General features: G+C 43.4%; 2 protein-coding genes across 3 annotated transcripts in view; one reads left to right on the top strand and one right to left on the bottom strand.

Annotated features, from left to right (window-relative positions):
• Positions 1-660: 660 nt before the first annotated feature.
• On the bottom strand, positions 661-15,551 carry NEMP2 (nuclear envelope integral membrane protein 2). Of its 2 annotated transcripts, none has more exons than XM_085585304.1 (9): positions 15,387-15,551; positions 12,562-12,677; positions 10,842-11,070; positions 10,596-10,668; positions 9,543-9,636; positions 8,731-8,845; positions 7,867-8,092; positions 5,496-5,672; positions 661-3,494 (listed from the first exon to the last, which is right to left on the bottom strand). In XM_085585304.1, the coding sequence occupies exons 2-9, from the start codon at positions 12,649-12,651 to the stop codon at positions 3,269-3,271; spliced, it is 1,230 nt and encodes a 409-aa protein (XP_085441430.1). In that variant the 5' UTR covers positions 12,652-12,677; positions 15,387-15,551; the 3' UTR covers positions 661-3,268. The 2 variants fall into 2 exon arrangements, with proteins under 2 accessions (XP_085441430.1, XP_031361230.3); XM_031505370.3 differs by lacking the exon at positions 15,387-15,551 and adding an exon at positions 14,936-15,089.
• The window catches only part of NAB1 (NGFI-A binding protein 1), a 47,656-nt gene continuing 38,985 nt past the window's right edge, over positions 15,547-24,217 (top strand). Inside the window, exons 1-2 of the mRNA XM_021531383.4 lie at positions 15,547-15,687; positions 21,222-21,368. The gene's annotated coding sequence lies outside the window, so the exon portion shown is untranslated. The remainder of the gene's footprint in view (positions 15,688-21,221; positions 21,369-24,217) is intronic.

Raw genomic sequence — 24,217 nt, 5'->3', positions numbered from 1 at the left:
TAACCAACCTGAAGTGAAAATAATTCAGTGATAATGACCTTTTACTAAAGTCACTGGAGGATGCTGAACCAAGAGCTTGGGAAGTACTCTTGCACTGTATAAAATAGCATTTGATAATAAAATCTGACTGTAGGCACCAATTCCCTTCTGTGGCGTGCAGGGAATGTAAAGGACACAAACCAATATGCATTGTAAACTGGTCAATATGGAAGAGCGCTGGGCATCACTGTGAACACCACGGAGCAGAGAAAAATGTAACATCCTTTGTTAAGGGGGAAAGGCTTTTGTAGGAGTTAGGGCAATGGATTAATGCCTAGATTCTGTTCCTAGATTTTCTGGCTGAAAACCAAAACAACAGTACTTACCAATTGTGTTTCAGTAAGGCTGTGTCATCTCCACATAACACAGGAGCGCTGTGCAAGTGAACAGGGCTCCAAGTGACAGCAGCTGGTTTTGGTAGGTTTTGTTTATGAAACCGTTTCAGGGTTGGAACAGGCCTGGGAGGATTTTTAAGGTCACTATTAGCTACCCACTAAGGTAGCCATCATCTTTCTCCTGTTGCTGCCGTTCTGTTTTGCATGCATTTAGTAGTTTCCTGCTCTGTTTTGAATAGTATTTACCCATCCCTGCCAAATGATGATCTCACAACTACACAGAGAGTTGATTTTTATTTAATTTTTATTGCTTTTTAACTTTTTTCCTTGTTGAAGTAGGTGTACCTGGTGCTTTTCTAAAAAATTCAATTACCTAAACTGGGTTGGGGGGTGCTTTTCCATTTAACATATTGCTTAGGTAAAATACTACCTTAATGTATAATCTGGGTTATTGTATGTAAATACATATTATGTACTTACACAGTACATATATGTACTTACATGCCTCCATATTATGGAAGGGTAATCATCACTACATCACTAAAGAGAGGACATCCAGAAAAACTGTGCATTTAAGTTCAGACAAATCTGATTCTCTTCCTTGGCCTCAAATTGCCTGGATGGGAGTTCTTGGCTAGCTATGAAGTACACTGAAAAAGACTTGTGTACTTTAAAACATAAAAAAACCATTAAGACATCTCTTTGACTATCCTTTGTGTAGTCTGTATTGATTTTAAGTACTCCATTTCATGATGGTGACACAAAGATTAAATAAATCTGATTTGGTCTATGGTCATTGTTCATGGGGGAAGTTTCCACCCTTCTCCCAAACCAGCCAAGATAATGAGGCTTTCCTCTATTTTCATAACTGCATGTTGCTAGTGCAGAGCTCCCCAAGCCAAACCTGACCTCCTGAGTATGCATGGCAATTTAGCTGTGGATTTGGTAGCACCGGCCTCTCTTAGGGATGAGTCTTACTGCTAGTGGCCTTCCTAAACAAAAGTCTTGTTCTGTTTTTGAATGATCTTGATTTAACAGCGAATGCATTTTGGATCACCTGCTTGACATGGCTTTTCTCTGCTAAACATGCTTTAGATTCTGCATAGGTACTTAAAATTTTATGGCACTAAAGGGTGTCATACTGGAAAATGGAAGTGTTCCTTCTAAACTGAAGCAAAGCTGAAACAATGTAGAGGAGGAAAGACCAGGTCAGTAAGGCTTTAAGGCTTTCAAGCACCAACTCTGAGTCCTTTGTTGGAGGAGAGGAGCTCTTGGATTATGGTATGGCCACACTTCTTAGCACCATCGGAGGTAATGGGTTTTGTCCGTGCTGCAGTGGTGGACAAGGAGAACCCAGGACAGCACCTGCACTATTGAAGTCATGCTGCACCACTAGGCATGTTACAAAGAACAGAGATCCCTTTAAAAGTGGATAGATCCCAGTCTGACATGTCTTCTTGAGCACCAACTGCTCCCCTGGTGGGTTTGTAAGATCAGATGGTGAATTAATCAGAATTAATGGTCTTTTGTTTTCTGCAGTTTGTAAGACAGTAGAAGACAGCAAAGAGAGAACAGAATACAGGGAGGGATAGTCTAAAGAACAAAGGAAAGAAATTACATCTGCAGGTGGATGAACTGAGGTACACACACTACTCCCTAGCCTAGGACTGTGTAATACCTAAGCTGAAATATATATGACTGCCTAAATTTCTCTCTGGTCCTCCCCACTTGTCCTGTGAGAAGTCCCACAGATGGCTGAGAAGGGGAAGGTAAAAGCCAGGTATCTTCCCTCATTGTTTTGCCAGGAAAGATTTTCTGCTTCTTACTCATTGAACAAACTACTGAGTACGCTGAGGCCAGTGGAGCTCTGTGTGGGTTATCTGCATTCCCAGTTCCAGGCTCACAGCAGGACTCTGGCTCTGTTAATAGCAGTTTCTCCAAGCAGCTGAAACAGCCTCAGCCTTTGTGGCCTTTTTGGGGCTCTCGAGAAGCCTGGAATAGACAGCAGCACCCACCTGAGGTAAGCTGACACTGAAACTGAAGGCAATAGCAAAAATGTTTGGGCATGGAAAACCTCTCCTGAACCATCTCCATTGTTAGAGGTGGGAGAAGCAGAGGGCTAGAGAAAGGTTTAGCAGATCTGCTAAAGGTTTAGAAGAAGATCTGCTACAAGAGGGAAGAAAATATATAAATAAACAAAGGCTTGGAAAGAACAAAATGCAGTGTAACTACAGCAGAGGTAGTATGAACAGAATACTATGGGCAGAGGGTAAAAAGTCAGGCAGCATTCTGAGGAGTAAGGGGAGCTTAAAACTAAAGGCAGAGGCAGAATTAAGTTAACAGACCAGCCTAGCCAGGAGAGGAAACAAACCTTGTTAATGCAGCTGACTGCATTAACTCTCTAAGAAAAGTCTCACAACGAACAGTTTATCGACACTCTAACAGCATTATCAGAAGTCTTGACACAGAGAGTATTTAGTATAAAGGAGAGTATTAAAAATGACTTTTCCTCCCTCTAGTGCTCAGCACAGAGGACTTGATGATGGGAAGGGCCAAAACAGATTCCCTGTTTACTAGAGGTAGTGTCCTTGGTAAAAGAAGGCATCCTCGTGGACAGGCTGTCTCCTGTACTTGCCTTGGAAGTACACAATGTTTGTTTACCTAGTGAAAATACCCGTAGCATGAGCTTTCTCTTCACTTGAACAGCCCCTGTGGTGTTCTTCTGTAGCTCTAATAGGTAACATCGTGATACAGGAAACAGTTTTTTTCAAAAATCCATCTTTGTCCACCAGCAACCACAAGAAAAGGCCAAGCATGAGTTCTCATTCTGTATCCTCCCTTTCTAGGACAAGTGTGTTTTCTGTCTCGTTTTTGTTATTGTTATTTCTCAAATTTCAGAGCAGCTCATTAGCATATGGAAATGGAATTTGTGTATGCATTTCATTTTCATTCTCCTCATCTTCTTCGTGGACAGAATTGGCTGGCTCATCTTGCTCAGACTGTGCCCTTGTCTCAAACAGCTGCTCTTCCAGGAAGAAGCTCCCAATGCCATACTGCTCCTCATGCGCCTTTGTTTCTGCAAGTGAGACGTGGGGAGATCCTAGAACAAAAGCTGCAAACCTGCCAGAAAGGAGGAGTTATCAGCTGAGAAATTAAAAGAAGAAATACTGTAAATTCTAGGGTTAGTGCTATTTAAGGAGTGTTGTAAGGACATCCCCACAGGCAGTGCAGATGAGAGGAAGTTCCAATAACGGATGGCAACAACCGCAAAGATTGGTTTTCCCAACTCATCTTTTCAGTATTTTCTGTAGAAGTAACTTTTGCTCTTCTGGAAACCATCTGCAAGGTCTTGTGACTAACAAAAAGATCAAACTTAGTTTTCACGTCTTGTCAGTACTTGCAGGGTAATCTAGATTACGTATTTGTACACTGGGGTAGTTGGTACTTTAGTTTCTAAGAATAAATTAAAGCTGTAGTATATTTGAGACAAAGGCTGTAAGAATTCAGGTGTGTTGATATTTCTAATGAAAGGAAAAAATGGCAAGAATTCTGCACTCCTACATTGTGTGTAGTCATCTTGTTGCTGGTGCTGCGTGCACACTGTGGGCAAGCTGAGCTCAAGTCTTCCCAAAGAATTCCTGCCTCTAGTGAAGCTGGAGCTGCAGACTAGGAGTTCTGCAGCTGCTTCAAGTAAATGCCCAGACAAAGCATGAACTTAGCACTGTCCCAATTCCGCAATCCCCCACAAATCTTCCTTTCAGTGGGCAACTCCATTGAAGAGACAGAACAGAGCTGAAGGTTTCTGGCAAGAGTATGGGAACAGACGGCAGTTCTGACACCTGGGTAAGTGTCGACAGCATCAGAGAAATGTATGAAAAAGGAAATGCAACTACATTCTGGAGTTCTGGTAAACTGATCAATAATTTACATTTCAGACTTAACATTTCTGTGAGATGAATGTCGTCACCTCACTCTTCTTGGAAGCTCTGTTAGTCTAAATGGAGAACAGGTTTGCCTTGGGATGAACCACAGTCTGATGCTTAATGGGAGCTGGGAGGGGTTCTCCAAATCTTACTGCTGTTGGTTCTCCTTTTTATTTCCCTATTCTCAACCACTGAACAGTTCCTAACAACTCTATTAACGAAATGATGGCTAGAAAATACATGTGTCTGAAGTTGTTTTGTACATTGGGTGGTATTTAGTTCTACAGTACAAAAGTAAGCTTTCACTTTTTTGTCTCTCCATCATTCAAAAGAAGGCAAGCAGCTTAGAAAGTAAGACTGTTGAACAGTAAATCTATAAAACCTGGCAGAGAGGCTGTCTGCATGCCAGTCCAAGGAAGATGAAGGTTCTGAACTAGGTTTAATTTGTTATTGATAAATTCCAAATTGACTGGGGTTCCTTTAAAATCGTGACACTTGATTCTGTAGGAAGGACTAAGTCCTTGTGGCTGGTTAATACATGAAACTCTGCTTCTGATCTCTTCCAAGTTTTTCTTTTGATGGGAGTACACTGTTATGATTAATTTTATCTTCTGCAGGGTTTTCTGGCTTTGCTTGCTTGACCCTTCCTGACCTGTATTTGTCTTAGGTTTATCTCTTAAGTTATACATGGCACAGCTTTTCTACCTGCTCTACTTGCTAGTTGCAGGTATTGATTTCTTTGTATTCTTAATCTTAGATAGTGATACTTCTAAGTAATAGGGTTCCCTGATTGTGCAGATTTGCAGTTGGAAAGCTTAATATAGGTAATATTTGAGTATGTCTCTTCACTGTGCCCCAGTTTTACACCACAGAAAAGGGCACCACTCTAAAACCTGAAGGAGGGCATTTCCCTGGTTAGAGAGCCACCAGGGTCACTGCAAGAGCTTATAAAGGCATTGTAGAAGCCTTTAAGTTCTATGACCATGAATCAGCTGTGAAGGTCTGCAAAATCCCAAGAGTAATTTGTGGTCAGGGAGGAACAAACAGAAGTTTAATGCCACCAGTGAGTAATACCCTTGAGAGGTGTGGCTGTGGTCGTTGAGTGGGATATGCAAGATAAACACACCTGGAACAGTGCCTGAAGTGGCATTTGGGTCTGCAATGTGTTTCCTGTTTTAGAGGAGCCAGGTTTTCTTACCTGTGTGGAGCCTGGAGTTTGGATACAGCTATCCACGATGGGAAGTCTGGGCTCCTGCAGAATGAGCGCAGCTCCTCCAGAGCTCTGATAGTTTCGCTTTCACCTTGTTCTCGATACTCCTCTTCAGTAAGGTATTTAAACACCAATTTTTTTGATTTAAAAAGATGCTTCATTTTTCTAGAACAAAATTAAAATAATCAGTATTTATAAAGTCTTCTGGGATGTAATTATCTGCCCATTTTCTCTATACCTGCTATTAACATGCATTAGTCACCTCTACTCTTTTAAGAGAACAAGCTGCATTCTTATGTTTGAGGACAAGGTATGTAATGTTTGCTAACCTGTTTACCCTCGGTCTTAAGCAAAGCTGTAGAATGTCACATTATATTTAATGAGCTTCAGATGAGCTTTAGATCAGGTCCTTATTGTGTATGCATGGACTAAAATCTCACAGAATTAGAGATGGCTGCTTGCTCAGCCATTTTTAGGTGCAAAATGCAAAATGTGTCTGTGCAGAGACATGGGCTGAATCAAAACCCAGTTTGCATATGTTGCTTCAAAGATAAGCAATGCTCTAAGCCTGTTGTGAGTTGTTCATGTTGTTTACTAGATGGCTTCTCTTAAATCTTGCTTTGAATTACAAAACTGAGTAGTCTGAGGCCAAAATGTTTACAATCCAATGGTTTTTTAGCTGCTGCGTAGCAATGTATAATATAATTAGATATAAATTAGAAAGTGTGCCATGTTCTGTTTCTTTCTGTCAACTGCTTTCAATTTAAATGTTGTGATGAGCTAAGATAAGCAAGGGCTGGGTGCCCACAAACTTTCAGCTCTGTATAAAAACACCTGCTCCAACATCAGCAGCATTCAGCCTTCCTCCTTATATCCTTTAAAGCGGAGAACTGAAGCTGTTGTTCAGGCCAAATGGTGAAGGGTCTTGCTGGCTCAGTGAGATACACTGTTCTTAACAAGACATACTGCAAGACTCTAAATTATTTTGATATATTTGCTGCTCTGAACTGTGTATCTGGCATCATGGCCTTACAGTTTGGTGCTGTGGCTTAAGGATTTCGTAACAGAAAAATTCAAAAACCATTAGTAATCTCCTGAGATTGTAGAGCTGTATTTCTTCACAGAAGCATCAGTTCATGAAAACCAAAAAGAGAGAACCCACATTAAGGTTAAACTACCATGTTTCAGAGTAAAACTGTAAAGTAAAAGTGAACTTGTGGCCACATTATACTGATTCCAGAGTGTTCTGAACCTGCTTACAGCAGGTGCTGATCTTACATGTTGCTTTTGAAACAGCTAATGCTCCTCAGCTGCAGGCAAAAATTGGTCTACAACAAATGATAAATTCTACCTAAAATAAAAAAGCTTCAATTCAGGTCACGCTTCAGCATGTAAAAAGAGAAGACAAGACTAAAGCAGTGCATTCTTCAAAGCTAAACAGTATGTATAAAAAAACAAAAGAAAAACAACCCCAAATTATTTGGTTTTTATTATTTTGGTTATACCAGTTCTAGCCTTTGCCTCTTCCTATTTCTCTGCGGTTCAGCAGAGTCCACAGCTATGGTACAGTCTGTACTAAAGACTCTGAAGCTGGATGCCATCCATCACTGAAGGTAAAAAACAGATGTCAATTGGCAGGGCTTTTTAGAATCTTCATTTGAGCGTTGCACTTATGCTAAAACATACTTCAAATTCAAGGATGAGCAAAACATTGTTCCTGTATTGCTACTGCAAACACTTAGCAAGTTAAGGTCTACCTACTGCAAGCAGTTCCTGTTCAATTCCACAATGTAAATAGGCCTCTAGGAATACCTCCATAGTTCTGATAGATTGCTTCTATGAATGACAGGGAGAAAAACTAAAATAATGGAGAATACTATTTTGTGGACATATGATTTTAGTCTCTGAACTCTCTTCAACCTCCAAGGACTGTCACTTTTGAACAGCTGCATCCTTGGTGATGGTACACTGTTTTATCCCTAAGATTCCATACGAATTCCCTGCAGCTTCTCTCACTGCACGTCAAACCAAGGCAGTATTGCTGCAGTCTCATCAATCAAACAGAAATGTTCTGGTTGCCATATGCCATGGACTAGAAGGTGCTACATTTGTCCTTAAGAACACATTCACACTTCTCCATTATCCACAGAACAAAACTCGTGATTAAAACTGCCAAGTGAAAAATAATTTCTATGTCTCTGGACCTTAAACCTTTCCCATGGCAGTTTCACAATTGGCAAAATTCTGAACTAGTACTAGAAATTCCTAAACCATTATTGAAGTGTAGGATTTTTTCATGATCAGCTTCCAGTATTTCCTGGTTCTCCCAGGACTTGGACATTGACAAACAGACACAGACCTGGCAATATGACAGGCAGCACCCAGGGGGTAACACAGGCCTTTGGAGCAGAGGCTGACTGCTATGACTGCATATGCAACTTGAGGGATGGTGACACCAAAGTAGATCAGGACAAAGGCTGTTAATTGGAGCATCCATGTGAACAAGGTTATGCTGAGTTCCGTGGTCAGTGGCCCATGCTGATAGCAAATGGCAAAGCTGGTAATCCCAACAGCCAGAAAATACCCTGTAGGAACAGAAAAGGACATGGAGAAAGAGATGCAAACTACCCCTATAAACTTTACTTTGCCTCTCAAAGCTTGCAGCTGTTGTGAAGTGTAGCCTGCTGATTCTTGTGTTGTCTTACAGACATGATGGTTTATGTGCTTTCTATTTCCAAAGTGTGCCAAGAGTTCACAAGGTTATCTCTGAACAGCTTTTAGCCAGTGCTGTGGGCTGCACATGAATTCTCCTCACATGACCATGTCAAGGCAGGTTGATCAATAGGTTTATCAGCCCCTGCAGCCACATCCCATTCCCTGTGTGTGTACCCATTTCCCACATCCAGCAAACTGCAAACCAGAGGAGCTGCTCTTTTGCTCTTACAGGAAAAGTATGTAACAGCAAATCAGTGAGCAAATAATGCAAGCAAAATCTGCTCTTAGCATTAGTCCTCTGCATCAAAATCTTTATTTAATGATACAATGTGAGTAAACACTCACTTAAAGGGATTAGGAACCTTCAGAATGTTTCAACATCTATGGCTTAGGAGAAAATAGAACTCTATAAATGAGTCACTTGATTTTCTTTTTTTTATGGGCAGGTATTCATCTGACCACTAAATTAAACCAAAATCTGCAGCATATTTCTTGGTAATTTTCTTACCCAACAGGTAGTTTTTGTGTTCAGACCATAACCACTGTATATTCTCTTTGAAGCAGTAAATAAAATAGAGAGAGACCATCCAGGAGCCACTCATTAAAATCCAGAAGGTGCTGTGCTAGAAATTAAAAATAAAATAAAAGAAGTTAAAAAAACTTCATAAAAAAAAAATTCAAGCCAGATTCAGAACCATTGTTTCCAAAGGAAGTCACAGACAAAAACAGATGTGAAATTCTTTAGACCTACAGGGTTTGAGACTTCCTCTGCAGAGTCCTCTGCATGCTACAAAAAACCAGTCAATTCCAGGCAGAGCAACTGCATCCCTGTATTTGTGCATCATGTCCCAATGTCATAGTATAACCCTACAGACATGTGTTCCCAATTAATGTATCTCAGCAATATTATGGGAATGCACAGGCTTTATAAAACGAAAGGAAAATTTCATATCTGCCGTACAATTAATTGTCTTTGGTGAATGTAAGAGAATCTGTCTCAGTTGCCACTGTATTTTTATTTAGATTGATTCGCAGATTCAAAGGTAAACTTAGCTCCAGTTCAATAAAAATATTTTATGTTTCAGAATGAACTCTTCTTGTACATCACCAACCAACACCTGCTCAGTTTAAACTCAGGAGAGTTTAAACTAAATAGAACTTGACTCTGACCTAACTCTATTTACTTGATTCAATCCTGCAGTCATTTCAGTGCAGTTACCTGGCCACAAAACCAGAACAAGGTCAGAATCTGGCTCTGTACTGTCTTATTTCTTGTATTATGATGATTACTATTATTTTGTTTTATAAATGTAGATTTACCCTTGGAATAAACCTTTTAAGTGTCAACAGGACAAAGACTAGCAGAGCAAGAACACCCAGTATTATTCCAGAAAGGTAAAAGAACTTGGCACTCCTGTAAAGAGAACAAGAGAGAATATGGTGAGAAGTATCATTTGTAATTGGTTAAGATGCCAACATTTGTAAAAACAGCGGTGATCTTCAGTAAGAACTTAAAGCAGCTGTAAGTTAGAGTTATATGGTAAACAGGCCATGTTGTTACAGGTTAAGAGACTGTGCTGGGGTTTTTTAAAGCACATGCTACTTCTGATTGCATTGACCTTCTAGTCTCTAGTACACAGAAGAAAATGAAATAACCAATATGATTCTGTACTGCAAGAGAAGATTTATTTTAATTTAAAATGCAGAAAACCATCCACAAACCCACAAATTTTCTTTTCCTAAGCATATGCATTTATAAATTCCATTTTCTTTATTCAGAGTTAATGCTATAAACCCTACTGCTGCTCTGCTTGTTTTAGAGGTGCCTCCTGACAATTATTTTGTGACTCACTTTGCTTTAAAGCTGTGGGCACATGTTTTGCTGTAACAGCTGTGTATCCTCCCTTTCATGCTATGAAAAATGTGCATCAGAAGAAAGCCTGGCACAAAGGTGGAGGCAGAAGAGGCCCCAGATGACTTCATCCTAAATATTTCCCCCCAAGGAAAGGCATCATTAATAATCAGTATTATTTATTAATTAATCAGTATTATTATATTCAGCTCTCCTCAGTGGTCTACAAAAGGGAAAAAGGACTTTTCTGATCCACACACTTGCTCACTGAGGATTGATTGTCCTGGTGTCCCCAGTGCAGGAAGCTTGGATACAGAAACCCTAACACAGCTTATTGATAAACAGCGTTTAGGCACTCCAAGGTACGTTACAATCTGTCCAAACACAAATGGAATGAGGAAGTTTTAAATATATATTCAGTTCCTTATTTCACTTTCCCAAAGAACTGCCTCTTTAGCCTAGCAAACAGACCAAAGATGCACAGGCTTTGGGAAAGAAGGTCAAAAGCAGCCAGTACTCACCTGCTCAGGCTGTTTGCAAAATGGAACAGAAAAATTCCAGCTACAAACAAAAACAAGAGCTTTCCATCTAGCACTAAAAAAGGGGGAAAGAAATAGAAATTGACTTTAGACTAATTCAATCTGAAATGCTGATTATATAAAATATCAACAAAAAAGTCCCAAGTTTCTTATAGAAGAGATGGCACATGCACTAGCACTGGCAATACCAAGCAATCTGTAATCTAAACTCAAAGATTTGGTACTTACTTTCTCTTTTCACCCTCACAACGTATGGTTCAATTTTGAAGGGTTGTATTTTGAAACAAACATCCTCTCCATATTGTTTTATGCTCAGGAAAGTTTCTGTACATGTCTCTGGCTTCCAGAGGATTTGAACAGCACATGCAACAAACTCAAAAACAGTTTCTGAATTCTGACAGGTTTTTTTTTCTGAAATAGGCTCAAACCGGAACTTTTCTCTGCTGGTAACTTTTATCTAGAAACAAAGAAGAGAATACACAGAAAAGCAGCTCAGAATCACTGTGGGGTTTTGTGAACTATACTGCGTATCAGCCATTCACGTGGAAATGAAAAACAATCTTAATTGTCTAGTATTGGTTATTTACATTATGCAAAGATTACTTGTTTACAGTTAATCTCCTTACAAGGTAATTCAGAGGACTCACTGGCAGCCAAGTTCAGTGGAGGCACCTCAACCCATCCAAAAGCACAGTGGGTTTGGTTTTACTGTGACACTTGCCCACACAAATTTCCAACAAAGCCACTAATATCTGACTGACCACAGTTTGTTTTGTGAATGTTTATACGTCTCCTCCTTCCCCTCCTGAACCGTAACAAATTTGACTTGCTTTTCTTTATAATGCAATCTTCTTGTTGGGGACATAAGAGGGATGACGAAAATGAAAGATAGCATAACCAGAAATTTAAATAGAAGCACATTCCTGTTGGGTATTCTGGTTTTTTTTTACTGGTTCCCAGTGCCCTCCCCCACCAAACTGGTAAAAGATCTTGACCATCTTCTAAGTTGAGGTGATTTTCCTGAGGACTCTGATACATTCATCAGGGCCTACTAGTCAACAAAGACCCATCTGCAAAAAAAGTGATGCCATGGGTAATACACCACGTTTGTACTGGGAAAAGAGACAATATATCAGCAAGGAATTTGTTGTGGCAAAAATCTGAACTTCCTGCTTTTAAACATTGACTCCAGGAACATTTGTCTGACTGATGGAGGGTTTTACCATCTGGAGCCTGCTACCATTCATAAAAACACCTGCAATATGTTCCTGAAGAAAACAGTCCTGGGAACAGACAAAGAGATGTTCCACTTTCTTATACCTGAGAGAAAAGTCCTCCAACAGAGACAAAATGAAACAGTTTCCTTTGTCTGGAGACATACTTCTCAGGAAAGAAAAAGAACCATGGAGATGGTTAGCTCATTCCTTTAGCTGTTACTGTGTCCACTCTTGAAGGGATTTTTACTTGCTTTAGACTGATCTCTAAATGTGTGTCTTGTAAGATGACCCTCTGCTATTCAGGAGAACAAACACACTGCTGCGGCTGTTTGTTCATTAGTCACAATCTAAGAAGTCTTTGGTTCTCACACTTTGGTGCACTGTGGTGAGAGCCACAGAACTGCATGTAGTCCTCAGATTTGGAAGCTCCATAAAGGCAGTTGGTGATAAGCAAAAGCATTTGTTGCAGAGGCTAACAGTGATCCATAAAAAAGATATGTGAGAAAATAATACACAATCCTAAATTAATGTTTTTGTGGCACCATCATACTCCAAGCCAGAGACCAAACCTCACTGCATCCCAACTGGAGGCTCATAATGCTACATTTTCATCATGGTCCAAACTATTTAATTCCATAGAGATGCTGCCCTGATCTTGCTAACTGGCCACATGGTTTGCTGGAAAAAGCTCACATGAGAAGTACTGACTGACCTCCAGAACAGCCTCTCACCTGGATAGTCGACCACAGGTACTGTAAGTGAATGGTTCTGTTTTGCACATAGCAGTAACAGTTTTCATCCTGCTTCTGAATGATATCCATTTCATGCAATAAGCTGCAGTTTTTACCTGGGGGGAGCAAAAAGTTAATTTTATGCATGTGTCAAATACAAATGTCTAATTTTAGTCCATTTCATTGTTGTAAATGCCGACAGAAACATGTTCAATATGATTTAGATGGAAATTCAAATTGGATTTTTAATCAAGTCATTTAGGCTCCAAAGTAAACTGCAACACCTTTGGAAAAAAAAATAACCAGGGTATTTTTAAAAAATGTAATCCAGAAAAGCTTGGCTTCAGTATCAGTGTTTTGATGGCACTGGAATAGGGCCTCTGGGCCAAATTCACTGCTGGCATGAGTGGGTGTAACTCCACCAGAGTTCCCTGTACCAGTGGTGAATGCAAATGTGGGAGTCTGAGCAGGTAAACAGACTTATATATTAACACAGTCATTTAGCACATGACACGGCTGCTGATCACAAAAGTCATACTCCTCTCCCTCGGAAATGTTTCTGATGTTAAATCACACAACTCTTCTTTTTACAACATTTTTTCTCCTGTTCTAGTCCAGCCATGGCATGTAATAAGGGAACTGCACTGACAGCTCATCATAAATCGTTGGATTAGAGATGTGAATTGTTCTAACCCTCCTGAAACCTTAGTGAGCCCCTGTGATCTTCAGAATTAAGATTGCACTTCTAAGCAGAAATGGACCTAAAAGATTAATGGAGCAAAGTTTCAGATACATTCTGATCTATATATATATGTGTAAAATATACCCTACAGTGCATTACCACACTGTTTCAAGAACATAATTAAAGAGAAGCATAGAGGAAATAATTACACATCTGAACAGAGGGACTCATCTAGCTTACTGAATAGAAAATGTAGGTCTCAGCCAAGCTCAGTAATAACTGCTAACATGATGTCATGCACTCAGAGCAGCAAAATGGGTATATGCAATCTCAATCCAGACAAGGAGATGCTGTTTGCAGGTAAAAACCTGCTGTGTCTCTGTAAGGAAGATGAAATTAAGCTAAATTATATTTTAACAAATTTAGTTAAACCAATGAAAAATACTGTGTGGATGTTCTTACTTAGGTTTATTATAGTTCTTACTTAAGTTTATTATAGCATTACAGAATTATTGTCCACACATGATCCTACTAAATTGGTTTAACTATAAAATTTGGGCACTTTTTCTTGTGGAAAAATTATCCATCAGGTGAATTTTCTTCCATGGAAAACCCAGTGGGAGGGAGCACAACCACTCAGACAAGCAGTGGCTGTACCTTTAGACAGGCACTTTCACAAAAGTCATCGCACAATGCTGCAAAAGGATTATTTGTCACTGACGTGCTGCCGAGTGACTGACGCAGCAAGGAGGTGAGGCTGGGCGATACCCAGGCCTAAAACCAGGATAATCCAGTAACAGGAAATGGCAGGGCCAAAACGCAGCCCAGGGTGTCCACACCTTCCCTGAAGGGCATTTTAGGATTTCCAGCCACTATGGATTAAGTACCCATCCCTGTCAAAGGCAATGTCATCCACATGCAAGGCTAGCAAGGATATTCTTACTATGCAAAGTTTTAAGACATTTTTCTTGAGAAAAATCAGCTACTTGAGATATTGCATCAGCTCAACAGAGTGAAACAATGACGTTCCAAAAGGAGAGATGCTGCTGTACAGGTATCTCTGAGGTGGTGCTGGGTTTAGCTATTGGAAGCACACACGAGTAGAGTATCTCTCAAATTCTGAGACTGCAAACAAAGAAATTCGAAATTATGAGCCATCAGCATCTGCTGCAGAATCCGGAGGATGCCCGAGACTCGAGAACGTCAACGCAAGGAGGAAGCCGGTTCTCGAGTTCCTTATTGCTACTGCAACCGAGCACGGCCTTTAGGGGTTTGCCTGCCCTCAAGTATGTTAATTAAAGATCTGTTCTACGCCCGATTCCCCTAGCCCAGCTCCCGAGGGAGTCGCACACCCAGAGGAGCTCCGAGGCGCGGGAGGGACGCGCCCGCCCTTGTGCGCCGCGGTGCCTTTGTCCGTGCGGGCCCGCCCGGGCCGGCTCCCCGCGGCCCCGCGCTCCCGGCCGGGCGCGGGCCGTGCTGCGGGCCCGGACAGCGACGGGAGAAGGGGCACGGCACCGCCCGGGCCGCGCGGCGCCGCCCGGGCCGCGGCTGCCCCGGCTCCGCCGTGCTGCCAGCCGGGCAGCGCCATGCTGGGCGGCAGCGGGGCGCGTCCCTGCTCCCGAGGGGACGGGGCTGAGGAGCCCCGGCCTGCGAGCACCCGCCCTGCCCCGGGCCGGGCGGGACGGGCAGTACCTGCTGGCGGCGCCTCCCCGCTGCCCGCGGCCGCCCCGGGCAGCGCCAGCCGGACGAGCAGCAGGAGCAGCCCCGGCCCCGGGCGGGCCCGCGGGCGCTGCCGGCGGCGGGGCGGCCCCGCCGGAGCCATGCGGCCGCCGCCGCTCCAGGCTCGGCCCTCGCGGCCGGCGAAGGGCGGGGCAGGGGCGGCGCGGCCCCGCTGCCCGCTCCCCCGCGGGGCCGGGGCCGGGCTGTCACCCTCAGCCCCCGCTCGGCTGCAGCCCCGGCCCCTCTCCCGCCTGCCGAGGGGTTGAGAGGGCGCGCTTGGAAAGGAGGAGGGAAAGCATCGAGCACCGCTCAGCCCAAAGCGTGCCCTGGGGTTGTGATCCCCTCAGAGCGAGAGCCTTGGCTGCCCAGTGAAGGCGTAAAGCAGTTCCAAACCAAACGTGGACAGCTCGTGACACCTGCAGACCTCAGCGCGGGCGGTCACGCAGCTGGGCGGGATCAGGGCACGTCGTCCTCCTCGCACAGCCGCTGCCAGCCCCGGGGAGAGGCCGAGCCCGTCAGCGGGGCGCCGGCAAGCGGCGCTGGCTGAGCCGGACGCTGAGCCAGCCACGCGTTACTCAGAGCCCCTGTCCGCCCGGAGGACCCGCCTGGACGGAGTGTGACACGTTGTGACGGAGGTGAACATCCACAGCTATTCTGTATTTCCTGGGCAGACACAAGGGAAACCCTGGAGCAGGACACCTTTCTCCTGTCAGCCCTGTGAAGAAGTGAGTGAGGTCCAGCTCAGCTCAGTCCCCGCTTGCTCATTGCAGTCTTTTTAGATCACTGTGAGTCACAGTCAGCAGTCAGGGGTGGAAAGGGCTGGAGCTTTTTTTCCCTATTCTGTGAAAATCAATAAACAAAATTTTGCCAAGGCATTCTGGCATCACTGTTACCTATTTTTATACTGAGCCCTACATTTGGCTTTTCCAACCTACTTGCTTTGCTTCAATGCGTTCCCTTCCTTGTTCTTAAAACAATGCCCCTTCTCTGCGTGAAGGTTGCCTTTAGTTTTATTTTTTATTGTTTAGGGCTGTATCCAACTTCTGGAGGTGCCAGGATGGGCTTTTTAACACCTGAAGGGTGCTGCCCACTGCCTCGCACCTTGTCTCGGCGCTTACATCTGCAGGGAGTGGGTGGTGCAGGGCTGTGGCTCGCCTCGCCTCACCTCCTACGCCCGCTTAGCTCTGGCTGGGCTTGCATCTAACTGTGGATTTTTCCTTGCAAACATCGAGGAAGTGAAGGATAAGGGCAAAAAGAGTTGGGATTTGATAGCGTGTGCAACATCTGACAAACTTGACTCCCCAAAGGAAGCAGCAATTGATTTGTATCTTTGTCTTTATGTAACTTGGGTGTTGTCTCTATGTAACTTTCCAGTCACTTCCTCTAGCAAATTTAATAAACCAAAATACTGGGGTTTGTTCCTTGAGTCCCTGATAAACCCTTAGGAATGTGTTAGCTCTCAGCTGTGTGTCTACACAACAAGGGACCATCACAGCCAAGTTATTAGAGGAATCCCTCTCACATTTTCAACTTGCAATATTTTTTTGGTTATGTTAACCTTCTTGACAGTATTTTTTCTGGAAAGGGAGACACTCTGCAGTCAGTTCTCGCTTGTATTTTCATTTTTAGAGCTCTTAGCACTTCACCGCTAATTAACTTTCAATAACTGTCGTAGGGTTACAGTTAGTCAGCATGAATCAGACAGAAAATGTAGCTTTAGGGGACCACACTCTGTCAAAAACTATTAGAAACCTTTGCCTGTTTTCCGAGGAGAATATACTCACTCAAGCAGGATATAGCAGCTATTAGGCAGCGTTCTACTGCAGTAAGAAATCCTCAATAAAAGAGACTCAGTGGTTTTGGTAACAGCCCTCCTTTCAGGGTGGCTCTGAGTAATTATGCAGCATTTTCCTTTCTTCCCATTTGTTTGTCTGATTTCCTAAATGGCGCTGTGCTTAGGCCAAAGCTGGGGCTCTGAGCTTAAAGGTGGTATTTTTGCCTGTTTTCTCAAATATAATTCAAAATAGGGGGAGAAGGGGAAGGTCACTTATAGGTGCAGGTCGGCTCTGCCCTTCCCAGGTCTTTTCAGCTGTGGGAAGTTGAATGAGAACTGCTTTTGGCTAGGAGTACTCAAGGGAAGACCTGGCTGTGGCAGGCAGCAATGCTGCTGATCCCAGCGATGGGTGACATTCCTGGGATGCAGCATGCACAGCTCTCAAGCTCCATGCATGACAAATTGACACTTTATTAACAGGGGAAGGAGGAAGGGGAGCGGTGCAGAGCATGTCCACAGCGTGTGTTTTCCTCCCAAACTTTTGGAGTCCTGCCACCCCATACACTCTGACCCCTAAAACACTCAACATCATCCACAATGCCCTCATCTAGGAGTGTAAAAGCCTGGCTGCAGTGTTATACAGGATACCAAATCCTCTCAATGCTGCTGAATCCCTGTTTTTCCACAAAGGCCCCAGGTGCTCCCTGCTGATGACTTATTTGGCTTGTGCAGCAGGAATAGGCAACAGCTGTGTAAGGTGGGGAGGGATCTCCTCTGTGCTCCCCAAAGCCCTGCCTGCCTTGGGCTCTTGTGCTGTTGGAGGCAGCCCCTGCAAGGCCAGGCTGAGGAGAAGGCACTCAACTCCTATTTCCACCCCACAAGAAAATGCTCATTGCCCACTTGCAGCCTGCTCTTTACTTTCTATCTAGAGCTAATAGAGGCTTTCAATTTCCAGGTGTGCTCTTAAAATCTAAACACATTGCTCTGGATGACTAAGGATGCTTCCTCTGGTTTATTTAATTTTTTCCCCTTTGCCCTCCCTTCCCGCTCCTTACGTCAGCAGTGGGTATAATTTGTTTGCAGAGTTCCAGGGTGTTTCATCTTTCTTTGGCTAGCCCCAAATGCATGGGGGTTTGTTGAAGCAACAGCATTCTTGATTTCTTAGAGCTAGTATGTGGGTGTTGGATTGTGTCATTTGTAGGAGGTGAACGTCAAAGGAAGCAGGATCAACTGCTGGAGGTTAGTAAGCCAGGTACTTAATATTTGGTTTCCTGGAAAAGCAAGGAAAAATAGCAAAACAGGCAGCCTTTGTGTCTTTAGTTTTCCCATGTAGTCAGAATAACACAATACCTATGCGTGCTCAAGAACAGTTTGGGTTGGTCTTGGTTTGGTTGGATTGGGTTGGTTTTTTCCCCTTGGTTTATTCAGGATGGAGAATGACTGTGTTTTCCTTTAAATAGTTGCACATGTTTTGGTGGATTCTGTTCAATGTTTATTCCAGCAGTACAAATAATTTGTGTTCTGTTAGTGCCCTCACAAATAATGTGATTCATTATCAGGTGCATTTTGTTGTCTTTTTATTTGATGTAAAATGGTGTCTTTGAGTTAAAATTAGATAGAAGAGCTATTTGAGACTATTTTATTCATCTCCAACTCTTTTTTTTCAGAAGTGCATTAGTCTGAAGTATTTCATGGGCAAAATACTGAGTTATTCTGGGGACAGACAAATTATCTACAAAAGAAGAGTATAGCTGCTTATTTTTACTGTAGTTTTATGGTAATCGCTGTTTTATTTGACAAGTATAGATACCAAGCTAAGTAGAAAATTCCAGCAGAGTACTTACTCCTAAACTGCTCTAGGGAGCAGGCATCTTTTGCAATCCTTGTTCAGGCTAAGTTTAAAACATAAATAGGACAGAGGTACCCTTTAAAAAAATTATTTATCCTTCCTATGGATTAGGCAAAAGGACTGTAGCAGCTTTCTTGGCGTTTCCCCCATGCTTGTTTTCCCATGGCTGTCAAAGGGATCTGTAGGTCAGGGGAAGGAAAGAGGATGGTGAAATGTTCACGGGAGGACTTTTCTGTAATCACTGGAAAAACAGTCCTTCCCTCTCACTTCAGCAAAGCATTGTGGTGTAAATTTATGGATCTCATTGATATTTCTCCCGATTTACACAACAGTAAGCAGTATGTAAGAACAACAGTAAGTTAAGTAGCAGTGGGCCTTAAATATTTATCTGGTTTATTTTTAGAATGGCAGTTGCAGCTATTTATAGAGCAAGGAAGCAGTGATACAAATCTGACTGGATTCCTTCTTTGCTTTGAATCTTCAAGAGAAAAGCAGTTGGAGCTTTTTGACCATAGGCTCTTATTTATGATGTTAAATTTGCACTAATAGGTTTATAGGTTTCATTTTTCAAGTGCCTCTGAACCCCTGCTTACAAACATAAGGGATCTCCTTACCTCTGTAAATGAGCATTGATGCAGCCTAAAAGCAGCTGTGAGAGTGCCCTGTGCTGCTGTGCAGCACTAATACCTTACATGGATTTATCCGTGGGGAATGGTCCCAGGAGAGAACACATTCACGGTGGGTCACTGCTTCCCCATAAAACCCCAGGATAGAACATATTCTCCTGTGGGAGGCTTTGCTGGATGGGGGTGTTGCTGTGAGTGAGCCTGTGTCTGTGCCAGGGTGCTGGGGAGGATGTTCCCTCTGGAAAGCAACATGAGGGGTAAACTAGGCTGGTGGATGGAGATGCCAGAAGGGAGCCTGTCAGTAGTGTGTGCTGACTCAGAAATCAGCACTTTTGGCTCTTAGACCACTGGTTGATATGTGGCTTAGCTTAGTAGTTACTTAGCTAAATCTGTTGATTCCACATGGTTTGTGGTCAGTACTCTGGTGATGCTACCACTGATGTTGGCATCCTGACTGAGTCTCAGACCCCTGGGCTTCACTGCAGCTGAACAACCCTACCCCAAAGAGATAGGCAGGTCAGCACCTGGCAGGGCCAGCTTTATTGCTGCATCCCTCCTGTGGAGAAAGAGGGCTTGCCCACTGTCAGAAACTTCAAAACATCATTCTGTATTTCATTTAAAAATAAACCTTGAGAGCCTGGGAAGGAAAGAGAACTAACAGAAGTAGTCAACCTCCTGTGTTTGCTGTGAGAAACCACAGAAGGTGGTATGGTTTTGTAAGGAGGCCATGGGAGCAATGTTTTATTTATGGATAAGTGCATGTCTGTCTTGTGCCTTCAAATTTATCTTTATATTGACTGTTGTTTCTTGTTTCCACACTTATAGTAGCCTTTAGCAATTGTCCTAGGATTTGATGAAGTACTCTTGGAAGAATGAATTGCTAGTGCTGTTAAATCACTGTGAAAAGAATTATTCTCTTTCCAGCGTTTCTTTAAATTAAATTTTAGCCTTGGTGTGCTCAACCACCTACAGGGTTAATCTCTGTATTGTCAAAGGAGCCTGCCAAGCCCTTTTAGATCAAAGGAGGCTGTTTTCTATTAAGAAGGTTCTGGTGATGTTTTCCAGCTCTTGGGTACTACACAAAGGCAACCTGTGGCTCCCCACTGCTGTTTGACCCGTTAAGTTTTTGAGTGTCTTGCTGCTTCCTATTTTCTTTGTGTGGGCTCTGCCAGATCCAGCTCAGGCAGGAGGCCATTGGCACAGCCATCACCAGGCACCTCCAACCTACCTGAAATATCTCCCTGCTCTTTCAGAGCCTGTCTGGTCAAGGTTGGGTTGTTGATGGTTTCTTTTCACAGCTTGCTGTTCCTTGTGGATGCAGCACTGTACACCTGCACCCGCATGGAATCCACCAGTGAACAATTCCTGTTGCCAGCAGAGCACACCAGCTTGGCATGCTTCCCCTCCCTTCCCAGGATGCCTGGCCTTTTTAAATTCCTACATTTCCTGGTTTCAGATACAGTCCTCTGTCATTACACATTTTCTGTGCACTTCTGAACAGCCTGCTTAATGACTTTTTTTTTCTTCACCAGCTCAGAATTTTTTGACTGCTGCATTTGTTGTATTTGAATATAAACATGGGAGAGACAAAGAAATAAGGGCTATGGAATGATTAGGTAGAGATATGCCACTGGCTTTGCCTGATTAATGGACTTACATTGTACATTGCTCACAGGCAGCTTTCCAATGTCTTTCTCTAAAAGAAGGTAATTTGTTTAAAGGGCTATATTTCTGTAAAACACTGATAAGCGAGTGAAGCTTGGTGCATGTATGGACATCCTATCCTACCCAGGATAGGATGTACAGTCATTTTGCCCCTGCTAGTCACAGCCATTCCTGCAGGTACTTGAGGAATGCAGGATGTGCCCCAAATAGATTTTAACAAATATTTCCCGATGGAGTCATTTCAGCCTCTCCTGACATCCGTGTTACCTCTTGCTGACAACAACAGGATTTTTGTGGCGGTGACCGCAGCAGAGTACAAATGCTTTTCTTCTCCTTTTGTGTCAGACAGCAAGTGAAGGTAAAGACTCGCTATGCTGACTCAGAAGAAAGGTTGAACAAGCCTGGGCTCCTGCCTCTTACAGTGGCCAGAGAATCTTCAAGAAAGTCACAAAAGAAAACAGGCACTTTTCCCTGATTCATCCTCTTCACAAAGTGAGTATTTCCAGCTCTGGCATCTATTCTGACAGGATGAGAAAGGATGACTTAAAGAAAAAGTGTGGCAAGGTGAGGAGAGAGGCTTTCTCTTCAAAGTACTAGCAGGGTTTCATTTTCTGATCTGGTGCCAAATACAACACAGGTACTTGCCAAATGCCCTTGCAGGAGGACTTGTCCAGAGGCTTTACAGCTTTGCACCCCTCTCTCTCTCTGTGTCCTGCTGCTCTGATTCTCTTGGGATCAGTGGGATTCCTCTGGTGCTGAGCCTGTGAAAACCTGGCTTCTCCTGGCTGCAGGGCACATCTCCAGAGTGTGAAAGAGCGGGAGAGCCCAGTTCATGCCATTAGCAGGACAAGGTGTTAGTGAGAGCTGTAACTTCTGTGTTTGGGACACAGAAGGACACATCCTTCCTGCTGAGCAGGGAGACAGCCTGGTTTATCTACTGTCCAGTTTACCACAGTGTGGAGAGAGAACACCTTCTGAAAGTGAGGGGTGATACTGTGGTTCCTTCTATCTATTCATGACCAGCCTTGTCTCATGCTCCAATTTCCTCTGGGTGTGGGGCCACATTCAGTGTTGTTAAAAATCTGCCAAACGTTGTGGCATCAGTACCAGGCTCCTCTGAGGCACAGGTGCCTGGAAGAGCCTGGCTCAGAATTAGGGTGCTGGATTATGTATGTATATAATGCTAAAAATGCACAAGAGATGCAGGCAAAAGAGTGACACCAGGTTGAAAGTTAAAACTCCTTTTCCAAGCACTTTTAATTGCACAGCATTCCTCTGGCTTTTCCAGTTCTATAAGATGGATATGAATGCAAAAGCATATAAAATACTTATGTCAAAATGTTAAAATTAACTGGGGACTGAGTTTCTGGCTTGGAATTTTTTCTTTCAGTTGTGAAAAAAAAAAAAACCTTTTTAAGCTGTTAATTTCAAAACCAGCATGGTCTGGAAAAAAGAGCTTTTCTTCTGTGTCATTAAACTTCAAGTCTGTTCCCAGAACTGTATGTCCAAAGGAAAGCATCCCTAGGCAGGTGTTATTTGCCAACTGACTTGGACCTTTGGCACTTCCCAGCTCTGAGCAAGCTTCCTCAGTGTGGAGACATGCCAGAGGGAGCTTGCAAACACTGTTCCCTGCTTCAAAGGAGCTCCAATACCAAACACACCAGGTGATCCTGCCAGCTCCATAAGCCAAACAGGCTGCAGTCTGAAGAGGTCAGAAACAACTTAGACACACCTGGAAATACTCATAAAGCCCTTGGGCCTTGTCATTATTGCTCAAGGTGTCCAGCAGCTCTGCAAACATTCAGATGGTGTCTGAGCCAGGCAGGTGTGGCTTCAACAGCTTGTATGCCCAAATAAATTCAGCAGGCTGGAATCATGCAGCTAATGCTTGTCTGTTTCTTAATTTGTTATTATCTAAGTGTGTATAATCCTTGTAGGGAGATTAAGATGCTGGTTGATGCTTTTCCACTCATAGAAAGGACAGGGATAAAAATATCCATGGTTGTGTTCAAAGACAGTGGGGAAAAAGCAGCTCCTGCTGGCATCAGGCCAGGGGAGAAACATCCTACTCCACAGGCAGGTGGCCACTGCCTGTTGCCAGCAACAGCATCTTCCAGCCCAGAACACCCGTGTTCACCAAGATGATTGTGTGTGGCCACAGGATGCCTTAAGACAGAGTATTGCCACTTGCTGAGAATGAAGAAACTTCTAAAACTTCTCTAAGTGGCCAAAACTTGCAGTGCTCCAAATCATTGTCCAATGCTCTGTAGGCATGTATTGCTCTGCAAATGTTCCCTGTTGTTGGTTTTGCTTCCAAGCTGTGCATCCAAGCCAGGTGCTATATTAGTTTCTTTTGCTGTGAGTCATAGCACCACAGCCCTGAGAGAGATTGTTGCTACATCCACTGAAAATGGAGACTTCAAACCTTTGAAGAAGAAAAATGGGAAGGTTGTGGAGGGGTGGCCCATCGTGTGCTTAAAAACAGGGGGAAACAGGAACAGAGAAACTGTGAAGGAGCCATGGCTGGGGTGTTCCTCAGCCCTTTCCTGAAGAAAGGAGGAACACATTTGGGTCCACTGACTCCCTTTATTTGAAGGATAATTAGCTGCTGAGTTTTGAAATCTTACCTACGTGGCTAATGTGTGATTAGGATGCCCAGCAGTGGGGCCGAGTGCTGAGATGTTCCACACTGGGTTTCCACTGTTGTGGAACACAACGCTCTGGTTTCCACTGTGGAGCTGCAACTGGGACCAGCTTTCAGTGGGGACCCAGACCAGCTGCTGTTGCTCTTGTTCTGGCTGCTCCTAAATGGAATTTGCTCCCTCATGAGAAATATTGATGACATTTAAATTGTTTTGATGCAAAGCAATGGTGTTACAGCTACTGTGCTGTTTCTGATTTAGTAGGATTTAATTTCCAGTGTGGCTAACAGGTAGCCAGTGGAAATCTTGCTGTGGATTGTTTGATGTTCCTCAGAAGCAGATGTTCTTCAGCCAGGGTCTCTTGTTCCCTGATGCTGCAAAACACCACGCCCTTCCCAGTCCAATGGCAGCATTCCTCCTTTGTTTGCTGCTGGCATTTGCAGGAAAGAAATTCTTCAGTTTCAGGCTGAAAGAATTCCTCCCCAGTTGTTTTCAGCTGTATGTTTTCAGTGTATTAGGAGCAGAAGGTCAGACTGGTATTGTGTGGGGCATGGCACGTGGATCTGCAAGACCTGTTTTGTATTAGAGGCAAGTAGAGATCCTGAAGGCCCTAAATGGCACAGAGAGAAGGTGATGCTGGGACTAGGCAGAGTGAGGGTCAGGTAATGCAGTGCCAGCATGGATGGGATATGGGTGAGC

This window comes from Lonchura striata, chromosome 7 (genome assembly GCF_050655825.1).
Source record: "Lonchura striata isolate lonStrDom1 chromosome 7, ASM5065582v1, whole genome shotgun sequence".
Classification (NCBI taxonomy): domain Eukaryota; kingdom Metazoa; phylum Chordata; class Aves; order Passeriformes; family Estrildidae; genus Lonchura; species Lonchura striata.
The sequence above is the reverse complement of the archived record's forward strand: the minus strand, read 5'-3'. Positions and strand labels throughout refer to the sequence as shown.